This window comes from Erinaceus europaeus, chromosome 8, assembly GCF_950295315.1.
Source record: "Erinaceus europaeus chromosome 8, mEriEur2.1, whole genome shotgun sequence".
NCBI classification, from domain to species: Eukaryota; Metazoa; Chordata; class Mammalia; order Eulipotyphla; family Erinaceidae; genus Erinaceus; species Erinaceus europaeus.
This window is the reverse complement of record NC_080169.1, coordinates 82,710,750-82,732,894: the sequence shown is the minus strand read 5'-3', so window position 1 is coordinate 82,732,894 and position 22,145 is coordinate 82,710,750. Positions and strand designations below refer to the sequence as shown.

The 22,145-nt window shown below is 34.2% G+C and overlaps 1 protein-coding gene across 1 annotated transcript in view; it reads left to right on the top strand.

The window, feature by feature from the left end:
* Window positions 1-15,494, top strand: part of PPP1R3A (protein phosphatase 1 regulatory subunit 3A) — a 45,955-nt gene extending 30,461 nt beyond the window's left edge. The window contains exons 2-4 of the mRNA XM_007516142.3: window positions 7,389-7,447; window positions 7,549-7,661; window positions 9,515-15,494. Coding sequence (XP_007516204.1) covers window positions 7,389-7,447; window positions 7,549-7,661; window positions 9,515-11,875 — 2,533 coding nt within the window. The 3' untranslated portion in view covers window positions 11,876-15,494. The remainder of the gene's footprint in view (window positions 1-7,388; window positions 7,448-7,548; window positions 7,662-9,514) is intronic.
* The last annotated feature ends 6,651 nt before the right edge of the window (window positions 15,495-22,145 follow it).

The following is a 22,145-nucleotide window of genomic DNA, read 5'->3' as shown; positions in this document are numbered from 1 at the left end:
ACCAGATTTGAAGAATTGTGAGGTTGACTTCTCAATCTCGTTATCTCTGGTTACAGTCCATAGTAGGATTTCATTAGCAGCATAATGTGGGGTGGCAGCACCAGTAGCTATTTGGTTGAACTCAACAAAGTTGGTATGGTGGTAAGGAATCATAGAGAAGGAATATCAAGACGTATGGGCATGTCCTATAGGTCTTAAAGAGAATACAAGGGGTTTCTTATAGTCTTAGAAGTGTTAAAATATCAATAATTAATTATTATAACCTGGTTAGTTGGGTGTTTAATATTTATATTAGCATACTTGACTTCACTATGCTTTGAGCCCTTTTAGTGGTATCTGAACCTCTTTCTACTTTAAATACTTACAAAACCAAAAGGTCTTGACTTGTCTGGCCTAAAGACATAGGTGATTAAGATATTTGCAGTTATATTTTCAGATACATAAAAATCCCAATTATATATCAGAGTGTTCCCCATATCTATGTCTTCTCTTTTGGTCTAATAGAATATAATATAAAATTATTATATTTATCATTTATAATTATTACATGTTACTATGTCTATTTCTAGCATTATATTTCAGCTTCCTAAGAATAAGAGAGATCAATAATATTTTTTATCAAATAAAATAATTTATTTTTTTATCCAATTGTATATAGTCCTGCACCATGTCATCACTTATTCCTTAGAGATACCCTCAAAATTTCTAGCAGTGTTCTAATTCAACTCTACATGTAGTTGACTATATGACAGACACTTTGGATTTCAAAGCAGAATTTATCTATACATATCCTCTAATCTAGGGTGGGAAATATCCCACTTGTCATAATAAACTACCTGAAGCTAACATTTAACTAGTTATTTCAAATGATGTAGTAAGCAAACAGAAAGTTATTATTTCTAAACAATAGCTGATTTCTAAATATTTCCTTTTCTCATTTCTTTCACTTCCCCATTCTTCAATTCAGAAATGGGCCAGAGAGATAGCTCGCTTAGTAGGATGCCTAAGTTACAGTATATGTGGCCCAGATTTGAATCCTGCAAATAAATAAGAGTGCCATGATCCAGTCCTATAGGTATCTCTTACTATCTCTCTTTCTGTCTTGAAAATGTCAGTTAATGCACAAGCATATGTAAACTTTTATTAAATTCAGTGTGTTCCTTTGAATGTATGTGACATGTATGAAAGTATAAATATAAACAAGTTTTAGTTTAGTAAAGATGACTTCACATGGGAACACCACAGTATCTGAGGAAGCTCCTTGAATGAAGCTGCCTTTATCTTTCTTTATTTCACCCTATCTCTCATCTAAAATAAAAAGAATGAAAAAATTTACAAAAATATCACTTGTAGTAGTGTTTTGATAGTATTTATTTAATATTATGTTATATAGACTTACCTTTGCTATAAGTCTTAGTAGTTTTATTAATTGTCTCTATAATATTATTATAGGGTTGAAGCTGATGGTGATTATAAATTTATTGGGGTTGAGGGGGTTAATAGATTATAATATAGTTGGTTAATGGGTACATGGCTTTCTTCTCTTCTAATGCTGAACTTCCCCTTATGTACTTAGCAGCGAATTGTATTATATTGCTATGTATTATATTGTATTCCCTTCAGTGAAATATGTATTCTTTCTTGGAATTCAATTATTTCTGATTTTATTAGCTCATAAGATATAGGTGTGTATGCATCTATATTCTTGATATTTATTTGCTTAACTCAAACAACTTCTACAAGTTAGAAATATGCATATATTTTATAAAGATAAAATAACAAAAATAAAATAACAAAGATGAAATAAGAAAAATTCCCTTACTCTAGGTTCTGAAAGATATTCAAATATATTTTCTGCTTAGAATTTCAGGGCTTCAAATAATTAAAATATTAATTTACCTAGAGTGGGTTTTGAAAGTATGTTGTGCCAATTTCCTTTTACTCATATATATAACTATGTTCTATATATGTATTCACTGACAGTTTTTAAATTTTCTGCTGTTTGAAATGTAACATTGTCTATATAAAGCAGCTCTAGATATGTGTGGATTTATTGTTAAATTATCAATTACATTTCATGAGTCTGTTGATAGTAATATGACAGCTTTAATAATGAAATTGCCTTAAGAATCCCTGAAATCGGCGTTGGGTGGTGACGCACCTGGTTGAGCGCATGTGTTATGGTGCACAAGTACCCAGGTTGGAGCCCCTGGTCCCCACCTGCAGGAGTGTGAAGCTTTGCGAGTGGTGAAGCAGAGCTGCAGGTGTCTCTCTTTCTCTTGGATTTCTGGCTGTCTCTATGCAATAAATAAATAATTAAAAATAAAAAAAAAGAATTCCTGAAATCATACAGAGAAGGTACTTCTCACTGCTATTTCTCAGAAATATTTCATCTATGCTTAGGCCTTCATCTTCCTCATACTTATATTTTCAGATTCTATGATTAATAGACATTTTGTTAAAGTTGAATTGGAAATTTAGACCTATGGAGAGAATTGACATTCTCACAATTTCTTTTTCTTATTAATGATTATGACACTTTTTCAATTTTTAGGTTTTTAACACTTCTTGGTGTATTTTTTGTTAATTTCCTGGTGGAATTTTTATACAGTTTCTATTATTTTATAAGCATTTTATATTGTATTTAATTTCTATATATTTCAGCTTTCATTCTCCTACTTAAATATAAAATTCTCCCTCTATTTTTACATGTGTTTATAAACTACCAGTATAATCATACAAAATTTGTACCCAACTGTCACCAAATAAACTAGAGGCAAATTCCTTACATTTTGATGTAGCCATTTTCCAATTGAATTATTTTTGTAAATTTAAGAAAAAAGTGATTGAGAACATTTTGGTTAAGTAACAACAAAAGATTTAGAATGATTATTACATTTCCACATCAAATAAAACTTTTTATGAGAATACAGAGAAAGTAGGAATGATGAAGTGTTGTTTTATGGTTTATGTATCTTTAAGCAAGTGGGCATTATGTACTTAGAGAAGAAATGTCAACTTGGTGTTGGAGTCAAAAAGTAAATCTTTGAATAGTTGGTTGTCTTATTCAAGAACAAGAATTCATAGATTATGTCAATATTAATTGTTTAAATAGTGTATTCTCCTAAAATTATATTTAATAGAAACTTTTTTATTGTAGTTTCACTTAAAGGTACTTAAGTGTTTCAGTAAAGTTAAAATTAAGCATCCTGAATATCAACAGAACTGAACTACCTTATATATTTAGTATGAAAGAATTTGCAATATTATAATTTTTTAAATTTATTTTTATTTATTTATTTATTTAAGAAAGGATTAATTAACAAAACCATAGGGTAGGAGGGGTACAATTCCACACAATTCCCACCACTCAATCTCCATTTCCCACCCCCTCCCCTGATAGCTTTCCCATTCTCTATCCCTCTGGGAGCATGGACCCAGGGTCATTGTGGGTTGCAGAAGGTAGAAGGTCTGTCTTCTGTAATTGCTTCCCCGCTGAACATGGGCGTTGACTGGTCAGTCCATACTCCCAGTCTGCCTCTCTCTTTCCCTAGTAGGGTTTGTCTCTGGGGAAGCTGAGCTCCAGGACACATTGGTGGGGTCTTCAGTCCAGAGAAGCCTGGCTTGCATCCTGATGACATCTGGAACCTGGTGACTGAAAAGAGAGTTAACATACGAAGCCAAAAAAATTGTTGAGCAATCATGGACCCAAAGCTTGGAATAGTGGAGAGGAAGTGTTAGGGAGGTACTCACTGCAAACTCTAGTGTACTTCTGCTTTCAGGTATATATTTTGCAGTAGTTTATATATACGTGTGAACATATGCACTCTCTCACAGAAACTGGTGTATATCTAGGTTTTGGGACTTTGTTAGAAAGTGAACCACCTGAGATGAAATTAGAGTATACTATGAAAGGAAAGGTCTGACCTGAGTAATGAAGTTGAAGGGTTGTCATTCCACATGTGAAGTCTCTGGACACAGTCTGAAGTGAAGCATGTTGAGGTGGCAATCATGTTGGTTAGGTTGTGATCGGCAGATGCAATATTATTAGATATGGATTGGGAAAGGCATACAGGAAAGTGGGCCCTATCCAATGGTTCAAGGACTCGGGGAAGTAGAGGCTCTATAGTGGAGATGTGAGGTTCCTGCTGCCTTAGGGTTCAAAAAGACAATCGATAGTTACTGTTATCATCACATTATTGGTAATTGGGTTAACTTTGAAAAGTCCTTTTGTTAGGGTTTGCTGTATCTTGAATATAGCTGTATCTTGTATATAGCTGTGCTATTGGTTGCTTCTGATATACTTGTTCTAGGCTGTTGAGAGAGTCCACATATCAATTACATAGCCTATATATTGAAAAGATTCAGTTTGTGTTTTGAAAAACTTCGAGACATACAATTAATTTTCCCCCTCTCGTATTAATTAACTAGTGATTTATATGACTACACTTTACTAGGAGTGTACATAAACACCATTCCCACCACCAAAAGACTGTGACCCATCCCTCCCACCCACTCCCACCCCCCACTGGCCCAGGAAGCTGCATGTCTACCCCTCACCACAGGGCTTTTACTTTGGTGCCCTACTTACAATTTGGTCAGGTCCTGCTTTTAATTTCCCTTTCAGATCTTCTTACTCAACTTCTGTTGATGAGTGGGATCATCCCATACTCATCTTTATCTTTCTGACTTAGCTCACTTAACATAATTCCTTCTAGCTCTGTCCAAGATGGGTCAGAGAAGGTGGGTTCATTGTTCTTGATAGCTGCATAGTATTCCATTGTGTATATATACCACAGCTTTCTCAGCCACTCATCTGTTGTTGGGCACCTGGGTTGCTTCCAGGTTTTAGCTATTATGAATTGTGCTGCTATGAACATAGGTGTACACACCTCTTTTTGCTTGGGTGTTATGGAGTTTTTGGGGTATAACCCAAGGAGAAGAATTACTGGATCATATGGAAGGTCCATGTCTAGCCTTCTAAGAGTTTTCCAGACTGCTCTCCACAGAGGCTGGACCAATTTACATTCCCACCAGCAATGTAAAAGGGTTCCTCTGTCCCCACATCCTCTCCAGCATTTGTTGCTGCTGTCCTTTTTGATGTATGCCATTCTTTTTTTTTTTTAAATTTTTTATTTAAGAAAGGATTAGTGAACAAAAGCATAAGGTAGGAGGGGTACAACTCCACACAATTCCCACCACCCAATCCCCATAACCCACTCCCTCCCATGGTAGCTTTCCCATTCTCTATCCCTCTGGGAGCATGGACCCAGGGTCGTTGAGGGTTGCAGAAGGTAGAAGGTCTGGCTTCTGTAGTTGCTTCCCCACTGAACATGGGCGTTGACTGGTCGGTCCATACCCCCAGTCTGCCTCTCTCTTTCCCTAGTAGGGTGTGTCTCTGGGGAAGCTGAGCTCCAGGACACATTGGTGTGCCATTCTTATAGGAGTGAGGTGGTATCTCAGTGTTGTCTTAATTTGCATTTCTCTGACAATCAGTGACCTAGAGCAGTTTTTCATATGTTTGTTAGCCTTTTGGATCTCCTCTGAGGTGAATGTTTTGTTCATATCCTCTGCCCATTTTTGGATGGGGTAATTTGCTTTTTTGGTGCTAAGTTTGCTGAGCTTTCTATATATTTTGGTGATTAGTCTCTTGTTTGATGTATGGCATGTGAAGATCTTCTCCCATTCTGTGAGGGGTCTCTTTGTTTGTTTAATAGTTTCTTTGGCTGTGCAGAATCTTTTCAATTTGATGTAGTCCCATTGGTTTGTTTCTGCTTTAGTCTTCTTTTCAATTGGGTTTGATTCATCAAAGATGTCCTTGAGGTGTATGTGGGAAAGTGTTTTACCAATGTTTTCCTCTAAGTATTTGATTGTTTCTGGTCTGTCATCTAGGTCTTTGATCCATTTGGAGTTGATTTTTGTTTCTGGTGAGATAAAGTGGTTCAATTTCATTCTTCTGCATGTTACCACCCAGTTTTCCCAGCACCATTTATTGAAGAGAGCCTCCTTTTTCCATTTAATCCTTTGGGCCCCCTTATCAAAGATTAGATGTCCATAGGTGTCGGGATTTATTTCTGGGCTTTCAATTCTGTTACACTGGTCTGTGTGCCTATTTTTGTTCCAGTATCATGCTGTTTTGATGATGATGGTTTTATAATATAGTTTAAGTTCTGGGAGTGTGATGCCTCCATTTCTGTTTCTTTTCCTTAAGATGGTTTTGGCAATTCTAGGTGTTTTCATGTTCCAGATAAATGATTGTAGTGTTTGTTCTATTCTCTTAAAGAAGCTTGGTTGAACTTTGATGGGTGCAATATTATAATTTTTTTTGCAATAAGCTTTCTTTGGGACTAGATAAAAATTGTTCATGAAATAAAGTCTGGACTTTATTAAACAAATTTATCAGCTATTACTAACTCTCTAAATTTCTTTTACTCAAGAAAAGTCACTAGAAGACAGTTCAGGTGAGACAGTATAGAAATATTTATACTAGACCAATCCTTTCTGAATAGACCTGTGACAAAAAAATCCACTAAGTGGGTTTTTCACTAACATTTTACCTTTTATGTGCATGGTAAAAACTAATTTCTAACTGTTACACAAATGCATACTAGCAGATTATATTAAAAAGAAAAATCTCTTCCAATGGAGGGGATGGGATATGGAACTCTAGTGGTGGGAATTATATGGGATTGTACCCCTCTTATCCTACAATCATATCAATCATTCTTAAATTAATAAAATTAAAAAATCGATTCGGTTAATCCACATCATTTTAAAGAAGGAAAACATGTGTTTTCATATGAGCAAACTTGATGCTTGGTTATAAAATTGGTCTGTGATAATACACACATAAGGTCTTTTTAATGAGGTAATTTTCATTGCCTTTGAGTTTTCAATAAGTTTTTTTTTTCTTTTTTCTCTGGAGAGATAATGTTAGGATATCAGTCTAACAAAAAGAATTTTGATGAAAATGGAGTGAAATAGAATGATTGGAAAATAAGAAAAAATTTTCACAAAGAAAAATGAACTACCAGCTATTAAAAATTTATCTTTCAAATCAAGAGAAAAATACTCACTTCTAAAGGTTATCTCATGAGTGATGGAACAAACTACATTTACACATATATGTTTACTTTGTAATATAAGTTTTAATGTATTAAATATAATCATTAGAAATATGGTATCATGTTATTGAATACAAAATTTCAACAAATAATATTGCATCACTCTTAGAAAATAATTTTATTTTGAAAATATACAAAGTAATGCAAGAAACTATGAAAACTAATATATATTAATTCACTATTGGTTTGAATTTCCTTATTATAAATATACTTAGAAGATGTAATTGTAGAAATATTTATAACATTTTATTTTAAATTTAACAGTAAAGAAGAATCATCAATAACATCAAATGAGAATGGCTGTGAGAACTCAAATGTTACAGGTATCATTTCTTACTTAATTTTTAAGCCAGATCTGTCTCTTTTGTTTAAATTTATAATTATATAGCAGTATCACATAGGTATAATTATATTATCTTTTCAGATACCTATATCCCAACAATTGTTTGTTCTCATGAAGAGAAGGAAGACTTGGAAGCCAGTGATCAAAATGTGAAAGAGCATGATGAACATAATGAAAAAGAATTAGACTTGATGGTAAGTGTTATGGTTGCCTAGGTGTTAGAGAAGATGAATTCATTTTTGCTTCGAAGATGCTGCAATACCTGTCCTTAAATAGCTTCATCTAATATAATTTGCAAATATGAAAGCAAAATCCATTCTGTCCTTGCATGTTTACTTAGTTTGATCAACAAGACACTTTGATTTCAATATGTTGCTTCTGGTCTCTGCAGTGGTAAATTAATGACATTCAATTCTTATCTCTTTACCAGCTGCTCTGAGTAATAGTTTGTAAGAATTATAGTAGCACTATCCTGATGTGCATTTCTAATCTTTATGACAAGTGAACACTAAGCATAAACTCATCTGTAAAATAAAAGGACAGCATTACTAGGGTGCTGTCCAGCTCCACTAGTCTGATTCTTGCATTTAAGCCTCATTTTTAAAAATTTTCATTTTCATAGTAATCTCTAAGCTCTGTATCATTGGAGAATAAAAAAATTACCAAACAATGATAAAATAGTCAGTGTCCTAATTTTAAAACAGGAAACACATTCAGCACTATAAAATTTAGTATTAAATTTGTTATCATGGATTTCACGCTTGGTGAACATTCAACCTATTTGGGGTTGGGGGTGGTTTTGATATCATTTTTATCATAAAGGAAGGAATAGGAGTAAATGAGTCACATAATGTAATTTATCCTTTACTGTATATGGATGGTGCTCATATCATTAGGATACATGGAACCATAATAATCTAAGATTAAAATGACATTGCCTCTTCAAGTGTCAGTACTAAAACAGAAAAGAAATAAGCTCATCTCTTTCCCCCACACATTCCACTTTTCTATAGTGATATGGAAGGTGCATCACTAAAGTATGCAATTTACTTTGCTCCAACTTTAAGAAACTACAAAGTTGTCACCCATTGTGAGATTCTCACCATTTTTTCAGACCACAGAAATAATGAAAGGGCCTTGAACAATTGCATACTCCACCAACATACCTCATTACAATGAGCAGGCTCAAATATAAAAGTTTGTTTAGAAGTTACTGAGATTGTACATCCAATAAATGAACAGGGAGCTATAATTTAGATGCTAATTTGCTCTATGCTGACGTTAATGCATGAAACAATGAAGCTCTATAATAGATGGAAATACAACCAAATCTGTGGAACCCACAGGCATTGGCTTACAAGACAGCTGTGCAGTTGACAAGTAACATGAGCCTTATGTGAGAAGAAGGGGAAAACGTAAGATTTGCATATAATTATTGAGATCATGCAAATGTCAGTTATGAGGAGAAAAAAAAAACACATACAGGCATTTCACTGTTAAATCCTGACAGTTGGCATCACTGAAGAGCTCAAATACATTTGAGTACCAGTTGGCAGAGGGTCATTAAAACAGAATTTGCAGAGACATTAACTCCCTCACTTTTCTTTGAGTGACGTTTTGCTATTAATAGTTTGCAGAGGCTTTGCAGAAAACATATTAATAAGAGAAACTGTAATAGGAGCACCTACAGTAAGTGTAAATGCAGCAAGGGGCACCCAGGAAGCTGCTCTCTAATTGATTAGCATGGAGCTATCAATGTGTATATCGGAAGTGAGGAGAAAGTGCAATGACAAGCAAGAATAGTTGAATAATACAATGTGATATTTGGATGCTGGGAAGGAGAATGATTAATTTTGGCCCCTTTTCCTATTAGTCTCATTCTCAAGTCATAGCCTACACAGATTTACCCAAAACACCCAGCTTTCAGAATGTATGAAATCTACAAATAAAATGAGTAAAGAAAATATACCAGATAATTAATAGTCAAGTTAGCTAAACCTACTAATTTATTTATTTAAAATTATTTTTGTTGTTTTCATCTTTTAAGATAAATCAACATTTAAAAAGAACTGGACATACTGCCTCCAGAGATGAAAAGAATACATTTTCAACAGATACAGTCAATTTGCCAAATAAGTCTGATGGTTTAGAGAAGAAGCAAAAGCATGGCAAAGTATGTACTGACTTGTTTAAAAGGCCTTTGTCTCCAAGTTCATCAATAGAAAGCTCCATAGAAAGACACATTCATCACAATGAAAAATGTCCCTCAGAAAAGGAGTATATTCATCAAACTTTAGAAGAAACTGCTTCAAATGTGGGAGAAATCAAGCTATTACAGGGTGATACTACGAGTGATGAGTTAATACAATTAAATAGGAACAGAAAGGAATTATTAGGTGATAATGCTAATCCAGCTCAAGAGAGAGACAAAAAGCAACTATCTTGTCCCTCCTCATTCCAACTAATTATAGACAACCCTAATACAACACATGAGGAAAGAGCTAAGGAAGTTGAAATGGAAGATGGGGAATATTTAAGAAGAAGTTTCCCTTCAAATGAATCTGTAGGCAAAGGGTCTTCCAAAAGTGGAGATGAGGATGATCAGAGAATATTTTCAGGTGTTAGTGAAGAACAAAGAAATTTTCAGTCAATCTTAAAAGACCAAGGGAGAAAGACAAGACACTCTGACCTAAGTATAGAAGAAACTGGAGCTAGTAATAGAGATCTCACTGCTCTGCCATGGAATTACACCACAATTTCTACCCAGATAACCACAGCAGATATATTTCCATCACTAAGGGCAAATCTAAATTGGGAAGAAACTGTGTTAACTGCCCCACAACATAATCCCTTGGCTAGTGAAGGCTGCACTTTAGGAGGAACTTCTGGTCAAGTGTGTTCACCAAAAAATGAAAATGTTTTGGGTAATGATTACACTTTCCAAGTTGTAAAAGAAGAATCAGAGTGGATTTATCCTGAAGATTGGAATAGGAATGTACCATATAAACAAAATTGGAAAGTCCAGAAAAGTCAAGGAGAAGTAAAAACGAGTATAACAAATATGACAGGGCAAATCAAAGAACAAAAGGATTATGAGGATGTGAGGGGAAAAAGTGATAATACAAGGAGCTTAAGAGCTACTACTACTGGAAAATTGTTTACCTGCCAAGAAACAGTGAGCTGTAAACTGTCTTCTCTAGCTGATCATGGTAAGACTGAGAAAGCAGAAGCAGGTACAGCTTATATAATTAAGACAACATCAGAAAGCATGTCTGCTAGAGAAAACGCAATAATTGCTAAGCTATCTCAAGAGACAGCACAAAGTGACAGGCCCACCGAGGTAAAGGAAACAGTGTTTGATCCACATGAAGGGAGAAATGATGATTCACATGATACCCTTTGTCAACGAGATACAGTACATGTAATCTATGACAACGATTCTGAAAAGGAATCATGCCTAGGTATTTGTAATGTACATGTAGATGAAACAAAGAAGGAAGATACCATATCTATGTACAATCCTGGAAAATTACATGACAGAAAGAAGCATGGGATTGGAAATACAGCATCTGTAGAAGAATCCTTACAGCTCATTAAAGGTAATCAAAAGGCAGTCTCCACACTGGATTTACATTTGGGAGTGTTACCAACAGACACAAAAATATTTCAAGAAAATAGAGACCATGAACAAATCCAAGAATTTTCAAAGAAAATGAATGCAGATACCTTTCACCTTTCTGCTTTGAATTCAGACAATAATAGAGTTTCTCCTAAAGACTCTCAAGTTGTCAATCATCATGGTAAAACTTCAGCATCATCTCATAAACAGGAAATTGCTATAGAGAATAAACTCACTACTATGGCTCTCCAGTCTATGTCCACCAAGTCAGAATATAATTGTAACCCAACAAGTGAAATGCAGAGTATTGAAAAGTATTGTCATCCTAGCTCTAAACCTGAAGAAGTTTCCAAAAGTTCAGAAACATTAACATCAAGTAGTAAAAGAGAGAGATGTGTAAGTCGTATTTTACGAATAGGAGAACGCAATGTGGGAAAATCTCTAGGACCAATGATTTTGGTCAGTGAAGCATTTGAGAACATGAAAGAGGCAAAACACGAAAATGCAGGATTAGTAAACTCTGGACAATTGCTCTGCCCTTCAGATGACAAGGACTCTGAGAGCTCTGCTTCAGCTAGTCTCTCTGTCCAGGAAAGCCAAGCTCAAAGCAGTGAATCTCTTCTTTCAAGATACACCCACTCAAAAATGTCTCATTTACTTTTGTTTCTGATATTTCTTGCAACCATCTACCACTATGACTTAATGATTGGATTGGCATTCTACCTTTGTTCATTGTTCTGGCTATCTTGGGAAGGAGGGAGACAAAAAGAATCTGTTAAAAAGAAGTAACCTCAGCATTTTTGCTATTCTTTCTTAAAAGAGAAGCTATTTGGTCCCATACATTTGTATTGTTGAAAGAGACTGTTCATTGTTCAAAGAGCCAGTGCAGTTTTTCTCTTGAAGGATCATTTAAAAAGGAATGCGTATGAAGTTTTCTCCTTCATATAAGTAATTATTCTATATAGGACCATTATGTTTGGATCATTAAATACCTATATGAATATGAGATGTGAAGCACGTCAAGTTGAAATTAGGTACAGCTGTTGCTCCTTAGCAGGCTATGAAGTTGTAATGCTTCACATCTCTTCACTACTTAAAGTGCCATTTCTTGCATTCATTTCTTTTGCAATAGAGCTTCATTTTTCCCCCTGAGAGCATTTTCCCCCTACAGTTTTAAAAACAGATAAAACATGGACAATGGCAGAGGGCTATTTTGGTCTTTAAGTATTAGCTGTGAAATTTGCATTTGCCACTTTGCATTTATCAGCATATATGAAAGGCTGAATCTTTCAACTTATATTTCTTAGTTTTAAGAACAGCACAATATGTATCAAATATGCAAGCTTAAACAGAAGAAACACAGTTCTTTGAATAATACTTTATAAAAACATACATCTTTTTATTCCTTTATAGCTACAAAGTAAGGAACTTCCTAAGTCAAATCTGACAAAAACTGAAACAACTGGAAAATGATCTTTCATTTCTGTAAAATTTTATTGGTGATCCATCTTTAAATAGTGCTTCTTTCTTGTAAATGTAGACTATAGGGCAGCACAGCTGAAATTTTTTAGTATCAACTATTTTCAGAGTTCAAAGTCCAAAATTTCACACACATTTTTTGGAATGAAATTTGCCTATAAAAATAAAAAAATTAATGATAGAAATATTTTTCAAATGAGCTATTCCTCTTAGTTGTATATTTTTTCTTCATTTTCTTCTCTCATTATAAGACAATGAAATATCTCCCAAGATGCATTTAAAGAACAAACAACTAACCACTGGTGATGTTATCACCAGCTTGACTGCTAGGTTGTTAGGTGATTACTCAAAATCTTAATTAGGAAAATAGATAAATATGAAAATCTACTAAGGAAGACATGAATATCCAGTATAGCAATAACTCTGGCTGCTGTTATTAATTATGGCTAAATATGTGAAATAATAGACCTAATTATTTTAGTTACATGGGGTAGTAGTACAAGGATTCTTAATTAATTTACCGACTACTTATTGAATGACTACTTTGTGCAACATCCTGTGCTCTGTTCTATGGATGAACATTTCCTTTCATAGCACATATAGCTAATCCTCAGGAAGGAAGAACAAGCATATAGCATATAGTCAAAGACATTTGTCTTTGTCAGGAAGATAAAAATGGGTCATATCAAGAGATCCCATTTGATTTATTCCTTCTCAATAGGCACCTCTTTCATTGATCTTTATGGAAAGATAATATTTCTTTACCTGTAAAGGTAAATTTAATAAGTGAAACTTGCATATGAAAGTCCATATTTCTAAGAAATATATGTTTATTGAAGGAAAATATGAGAACAAGGTACTTAAATCAATTTTTATGTGAGTGAGTCTCAATTTTTACTAATTATGTAACTATTTCCAAATCCTTTAATTGTATGCTTCTTTCAAGTCCCATTGAAATTGAAACTTTTAAACTGAACTAATATAAACATCCTGAAGTGGAAATTAAAGCAAATATTTGATTGTTTGAGAAAGTTCATTTTCATTAAACAAGAGTGGAATACTCTAGGCACTATCAAGAATATTATCTCTAAAATTACTGCCCTGATAATTTTGTTGACAAGTCTAAATTACAATGGAATTGAAGCTAGCATTTATCTGGTTCTTAATGCTTCATTTTTGTATTCTACCTCTAAGAGTTTCTGTCAATATACGAGATCTTATTAATGTAAAGCATACTACATAACTTTATGAACAAAGGTTCCCAGACTGTAATTGCTCCTTTATTCATAAAAGAAAGTGAATTATTTTATCTTGTTTGCTTGAATTTTTGTATTACTGAGTTACTAGGTTTTTTTTTTTTATGAATCTCTGTGACGTAACAATAGAAATTTCAAAGGTTTTAAAATACTTAGCTATGCATTCTTTTGCACGAAATTAAGAAATAATTGATGGACTTTCAAACATAATTTATGAAGAATTTTAAAGTCATAAACACTTATGAACCTATTGCTAGGTGGAGAGGTAGATTTCTTCAATCTGATGTAGTCATGTCACTGAACAAAAGGCTCTCAGGATAAAGGAGCAGTCTTTGCTTAGTAAAGAATCAACTGGTAATCTTCATGATCAGGGTAATCTTTACAAGTATAACTACTCTTGCTGTGTCTCCTAAAGTATTAGTTATGGGCCAAAAGAAATCATGATGTGAGGTGTGTATTGCATTTTTGTTTTCTATACTAGGTAGGAAATGTGATATAAAAATCAGCATTCTTTAACTGAATTTCTGGTTATTGGAAAAAAAATCTACTATTGAAGTGATAAGTCAAGCAGTTGTAGATAATAAATATAAAATATCACATTTTTATAAGCTGAAAATATCTCATATCTTTGAAAGAATAGATGTGTCAATGAAATAATGTTTATCTTTCAATATTTAAGAACAATGGGGAAATGTACTTCTGTTTCTGTTTAGTTTCAATGTTTTGCTAGTGAATTATTTGAAGAATAGTATATTTATGTTTTGTGACATATCTATTTTTTTGTCATCTGTAACAGTTCAGTGGTTAAATGGAAAACTTAAAAATGACTAATAGAAATTTTGGAAAATAAGTAAAATATCCTATTTTTCCAGACAAATTTATAGCACTTTAAAAATACTTTTTCAGTCAGGAATCAGTTCACATCACAGATGATGGTGATAGTGCTCATTGACATGTTCCACATAAATAAATCTATTATTAATTTTTAATCAGAGCACAGCTTAACTCTGACTTACAATGATGTGGAAGTTTGAATCTGGGAATTCTAAGCCTAAATAAACCTGAAAAAGCAAACAAAAGTAAAATATACAAAAGTTAGTAGGAGAAATAGTAAAAGTACAGACTAGAGGACTGTATTGTTTAGGACCAGCTCATCTACTGGTTTCTGTTATCATAACACCTGACTTCTCTTTTAAATCTTTGCCAATAGCCTATATAACTTTAACTATGAAAGGATTATTATTTGTTATTTACATCATGTTTTAGCCAGTTCCAGTGGCATCTGTATTAGGAGATGCTTTAATAAGATATCAGAAAAGTATGATATAACATGCAGTATTAATGTTTCTGTGATCATCTACAGGAAGAAAATTGCTGAAAAAATTGTTTGGTTAATTTTATATACTTAATTTATTCTTTATTAAATTGTTACTTATTTAAATTGTTATTAGAAACCATTTAGAGTAAAAAATCATGTTAGCATAATATACTTTCCATCTTTTAAAAATAGATGTGATCATAATTCAAATTCTTTAGCATCACCAAAATCTTTTTTAAACAGAAACTTAAAATTTTACTAAATTTTTTTGCATATCTTTGAACAGTCACATGTTTTACAAGAAATGTTACTACTGTAGTGTTAAGACTTTATTAAACAAACAACTATTTAAAGTATTCAGCATTTTTATTTTGTGTCATTTATTTGTGAAAAGCATTGCTTTCATATTTTTCAAGAATAAAATTTTAAAATAAATTACAGGTTATGAAAAAAATCCTTAAGTCTTTTCTCTATGTATATCCATTTTTTATATTCAAAATAACTAAAGAAAGGTGAAGATAAATCAGTAATGAATTGTAGAAAAATAACCTTTATTTGACTGAGTCATTTTCATAGACACCATAGTACCAAAACTTCCTCTAATGCAGTGGGGGGCAACAGTCTCAAATCTGGGTCTCATGCCAGAGAGAAAATAATGATTGATTATTTTCCTGCTGAACTATATTGGGAGGCCTAGTGGTGTGATTTTAAGATGAATAAACTTAATCCATTAAATTGATTTTTTGTGCTCAATAATTCTTTCCAGCACTAAAATCACCCTTTTCATTCTATTTCTTGAAAACATACATATTATAATTTTAGAGAATAATAGCACACACTTTAATTCACTGACTAATGGGAACATTACTAAAGACATTTCCAGATAAAGTAGCTTAGCAACTTAAAATCCAACAAACATCACAAGGTATAAAGTGTAAGAAACTCAAGCTTCCAGATACTGCCATGACCTTTGAAAATGACTGCCCTCTCAATTTCACACCTGTTCTGCATGTCAATTTTTAGGATACATGAATAGAACAGTAGTAAATTTAGTCAGTGGATTTAAAAAAGACAACACTTCACTGATTTACATGTAAGAGTATATATGCATGTATACATATGTTATTCTGTATCATATAAATGACAATTATCATATTGAATATAATATAATATAATATATTGTAGAATTTACCAATAATACTTATCAGTTGACTTACATCTTAGTAGAAACAGATTTTAAACTCTCTAAAGACAAACTCTATAAATCATGATATCAAATAACAGAGAGATGCACTTAAATAATTATAAAGGGTCAGAAATGCTCTTTGTAAGGACTTAAATAACCTGTAGTATATTTTGAATAGCTTTATGTAGAAACTTTCAGTGTAAAATAAGGCATTTTAGAAGGAAGCATTTTGAAAATATCAAAAATTTAAATCAATGCTATATATACACATTCTAAAAATTATATTAATGTGTTTGTACCATTTAGTGGCTCTCTCCAAGTGCTCAATAAATCTGGAAAATCCAGTAACATTTTCCATAATGTATTGCCTGTTTTTAAGTTTTAAGAAATAGTTGAGTCTTACCCAAGGGATGAAATAAATACTCAAGAAAATATCATTTATTTTCTGGTTTTATAAATATAGAGGTGATGAATTAAGTAGATTTCTACAGTTTGAAGTTGAAAAGGAATATAGGAAGTATAAATAAGAGGTTATAAATATCCTTCATATTTATTTTTTAGTCATTAATATATGGTTCAGGACTACAGATTTCAACTCAAATTACTAATCGCTCTCCATGTGGATTCTTTGGATTACTTTTTCTTATTCTCATTCTTTAAATTCATATTATGTGTGACAGTAAAACTTCTTAAATTATTTAATTTTTATATTATTTATTTATGTATTTATTTTTATTGCCACCAGACTTGTCACTTGAACTCAATGCAGACACTGTGAATCCACTACTCCTGGTAGCCATTTTATTTATTTATTTATTTATGCATTTATGTATTTATTTTCTTAATTAGGACAGAGAGAAATTGAAAAGGGAGGAGAGATAAAAAGAGGGAGAAAAATAGACACCTGCAGATCTTGAAGCGGCCCCTTGTAGGTGGGAACAGGGGCTCGAATTCAGGTCGTTGTGCTTGGTAATATGTTCACTGAATCAGATGTGCCACTGTCCGCCCTGAAAATTGAACTTTCATTGCATAAATAAGCTTGGTATCCAGTTAAATTTTTATGTAAAACATCTGTATCATTGATCTCTGTGTGAGAAGCTTACAATAATTAATAATAATAGAAAAAGTAGTAATAGCAGTAGTTTTTTTTCCAGTGGGACAATATTTTATAATAATAGAAAATTAGAAACCCTATATGCTAACAGAAAATATGACACACAATCTTGGCGGGAGGAAGGGAGTGTCAGAGTGATAGTATGACAGAGGTCATTGGTTTAGACTAAAAGCTTTATAATGGAATGCTGAGTAGAATAGAATGGATCTATTGCTTCAGCTGTGAATTTTTTTGATGATGACAGAATAAGAAATGACAGGCCTGAAGACTCCTCAGGCCCTTCTTAGGGCTTTCTTGGAGCACAGGAATACATAGGGCATTTTTCCCCCTTGTGCACAGTTAATTTTCTCTTTTTTATTTTTTTATATTTTTTAATGAGAGACAGAAATGGAGAAAGAGAGACAGAGAAAGACCAGAGCTCAGCTCAGGCTTATGGTGATGCTGCAGATTGAACCTGGGACTTTAAAGCCTCAGACATGAAAGTCTTCTGCATAACCATTAAGCTATCTCTCCATCACCATAGTTAATTTTATTTCCCCCCTTGGGGATTAATAGTTTATAGCAAATACAGTTGTTGATACATGTGTAAAATTTCTCAGCTTTCTGCAAAACACACTCAACCCCAGCCTCCTCTGCCATCATGCTGGACAACTGGAAGGCCCCCCACCTCACCAGAGTCCTTTACTTGGGTACAGTACACTAAATTCAGTCCAAGTTCCAAGTTGTGTGTTCCCCTTTCTGTTATTATTTTGCAACTTCTTAGTATGAGTGATAGCATCCCAGATTCATCCTTGTCTTCTTGGTTTATAGCAACACGATTCCTTCAAACTCTATCCAGGATGAGGTGAAGAAGGTGAATTCATCATTTAAAAAAATATTTATTCACTTATTCCCTTTTGTTGCCCTTGTTGTTTTATTGTTGTAGTTATTATTGATGTCATTGTTGTTGGATAGGACAGAGAAAAATGAAGAGAGGGGGGAGAGAAAGATAAACACCTACAGACCTGCTTCACTGCCTGTGAAGCAACGCCCCTGTATGTGGGGAGCTATGGGCTCAAACCGAGATCCTTGCCAGTCCTTGTGCTTTGTGCCACCTGTGCTTAACCCTCTGCACTACCGCCAGACTCCCAGATTCATCATTCTTAATAGCTGAGTAGTATATATATATATCAATCACAACTTTCTTAGTCACTCATCTGTTGTTGAACACCTAGCTTGCTTTCAAATTTTGGCTATTACAAATTGTGCTGCTATGAACATGTGAACTTCTTGTTTTCACACATCAGGGGGAGGCACAAGATGATCTCTGGGGGCTCAGCATCCACAGCCATAGTAATGTACTTAGAGATATCTCTGTTGAGAGTTTTAGTGGCCTCATTGGCTCCTTTTTGAAGCTGCTTACAACTACTGAACAAGTAGCAACAACAAAACAATAGTATTTATGAACTGGGTGTTCTTTTAAGCTCATTATGAAAAATAATAGACTTACATGTTACAATTCCATGCAAGAACTGATATTACTTTCTTCCATTTTACATACAGCAATAGATACATAAGACTGACTTTTTCTAAGGTAATATAATAATTGTCACAAAGCTCAGATTTATACCCTAACAGTCTCTTCTTAAAGAGAAATTGGTCCTTTTACCCTTATACCATGTTATTCATTTGATCCAGATATACTAAGTAATCTTATGAACTGTACAGCGACATATTAACCACATTAATATGCTACATGAGTCCATATTAGTACAAAGTACATTAAAATAGCTCATCATATCTTTTGTTTAGATGCTCCTGTTTTACTAAAACCCCTTCCAAATATAAGAGAAAATTACAAAAAGTATTCTGTTCTTTCCAATTTATTCAAATCACTTCAATGTGAAAGTTAATTCTTCCCTTCTAGGTCATAAGAAATTATGTGGCCAAATTCTAGTGATAAATCTTAGCTATCTTGGTATAACAAAGGAAATCAATTGGAAATATAAAGCAATAATATAGTATCATGATCAGTTCATTTATAGAGGTAAGGTTTACAAATAGTAGTGATATTAAAGAAGGACTATAAGTACTTTGCCTCTTACATTTCAGAGATGTACCAACTTTTAACACTATAAATTTAGATGCCATGGAATTCACAAATCAACACGTGTCTCATTACAATTAAATTTTATTAGCATAATGCTGGGAAATTGTGCAGATGCAGTCACATCTGCCATGTTGTCCCCACAGGCTACTGCTAGTTCCTGCGAGAGTTGGGACATTCTCAGAGTGCCTGTTCCACCATGTTGTGCCCTCAGGGCATTGTCTCTTTCGTGATATTTGGAGTGCTTTGGTTACTCCTTCCCCCTCCCATTCTCACGAGAGTTATTATCCTATCCTGGAGTGCTATGGTTACTCCTCCCCCTTCCCATTCTCGCAAAAGCTGCTCCTATAAAAGCCCTTCTTCCGCACCTCGCTCTATTGCCAGCGCTCCACTTCAGTGTTTAGACGCAGGAAAGGTTACTGTGTAAGGCAGCCCAACCTGTTTCTCTCGCATCCAACTCTGAGGTGCCAGCACAAATAAAGATTTGTGTTCCCTCTTCGCTCCGGACCTCCTCTCTCTCTTCTCTGCAGCGCCAAACGACAGCATAACAATTATATTAAGGATACATCTTTATTATAACACATTTATTTCTGATGTCCCAGTATAATTATTAATTGTACTTCTTTCTCTATTAAAAATAATATCATCTGCAAAGGAACTAGTGGGAGTTGTATTGCTATGTGGAAAACTGGGAAATGTAATGCATGTACAAACCATTGTATCTACTGTTGAATGTAAAACACTAATTACAAAATAAAGAAATAAAAATAAACAAATAAATAAAATTATCTGAAGGAAAAATTATAAGGCCTGAGCCATATGGTGGTACTCCTGGTTGAGCACACATGCTAAAATGCACAAGTATCCTGGTTCAAGCCCCCACTACACATCTGCAGGACAGGAAGCTCCATGAGTTGTGAAGTAGTGTTGCAAGTGTCTCTCTCTTTTTCTCCCTCTCTACTTTCCCCCCTTCCTCTCAATTTATTTCTGTCCTTACAAAATAAACAAATAGATAAATATTTAAGAAAAAATTATCACATCAATGTAAAAATTTGTGACAATTCCCTTACTAACTGGTATAAATCACTGTGTCACATGAATAAAAACAACAGGTTTCAATATTAATGCCATCTGCAATGTATGTAGTTTGTTTATTTTTGATTGAGACAGAGAACAATTGAGAGGGAAGAGTATATAGAGAGGGAGAGAGACCTATAGCACTGCTTCTCCACTTACAAAATTTTGCCTCTGCAAGTGGGTCTGGGGGATTTGAAACTGGGTTCTTGCACACTTTAATTTGTGAAGTTAACCTGGTTCACCACCACTCCATCCATAGAGAGAGTTCTTACCCTCATATAATTCAGCTATACCACTCCTGAATGATCATATGCTCATTCCAGAAGTAATCCCATATATTTCAGTAAGTGGAGATAAAGGTTTACAGCTGTCTCATAGTTAATGTGAAAGATTTGTGTTTTTCATTGTTTCATTTTTTAGGTATATACAATAGTCACTTTTAGTTGTCTTTTTGTTTGTTTCTAACAGAGCACTGCTCGGTTTTGTGGTGCTGGAGATTAAACCTGAGAAACTAGTCCCAAGTATGAATGTCTTTTTGTATAAATGTTATACCAGCTCCCTAGAGCACAGCCATTATTTCTGTTGATTTATAGTAGATGTCAAAAGCAAGTGGGACAAGTTCCTCTGATTTTTACAATACCTTAACTCCTAGTACTTTGCTCTTCTTTTTTTTAAATTTTTTTTTATTTATTTAAGAAAGGAAACATTAACAAAACCATAGAATAAGAGGGGTACAATTCCACACAATTCCCATATCCCGATCTCCACATCCCACCCCCTCCCCTGATAGCCTTCCCATTCTCTGTCTCTCTGGGAGTATGGATCCAGGGTTGTTGTGGGTTGCAGAGGGTAGAAGGTCTGGCTTCTGTAATTGCTTCCCCACTGAACATGGGCGTTGACTGATCGATCCATACTCCCAGTCTGTCTCTCTCTTTCCCTAGCAGGGTGGGGCTCTGAGGAAGTGGAGCTCCAGTACACATTGATGGGGTCGTCTGTCCAGGGAAGTCTGGTCAGCATCTCGCTGGCTTCCAGAACCTGGTGGCTGAAAAGAGAGTTAACATACAAAGCCAAACAAATTGTTGAGCAATCATGGAGCTAAAGACTGTAATAGTGCAGATGAAGTGTTGGGGGTATTCCCTGCATGCTCTTGTGTACTTCTGCTTTCAGGTATATATTTTTCCCCTAGTTTATGGGCACAGGAGAACCTATGCTCTATCTCAGGGGATCTGGACTATATCTAGGTTTGGAGACTTTATTGGGAAGTGGACCACCTGGAATGGAATTAGAGAATACTATGAAAGGAAAGGTCTCACCCAAGTGATGAAGCTGAAGGGTTGTCATTCCACACCTGAAGTCTCTGGACACAGTCTGAAGTGAAGCATGCTGGGGTGGCACTCGTAGTGTTGATTAGGTTGCAATCCGCGGATGCAATTATTTGATTTGAATTGAGAGCAGCATGCAGAAAAGTGGACCCCACCCTAAGGTTCCAGGACTGGGGGAAATATAGGCTCTATAGTGGAAATGTGAGGTTCCTGTTGTCTTA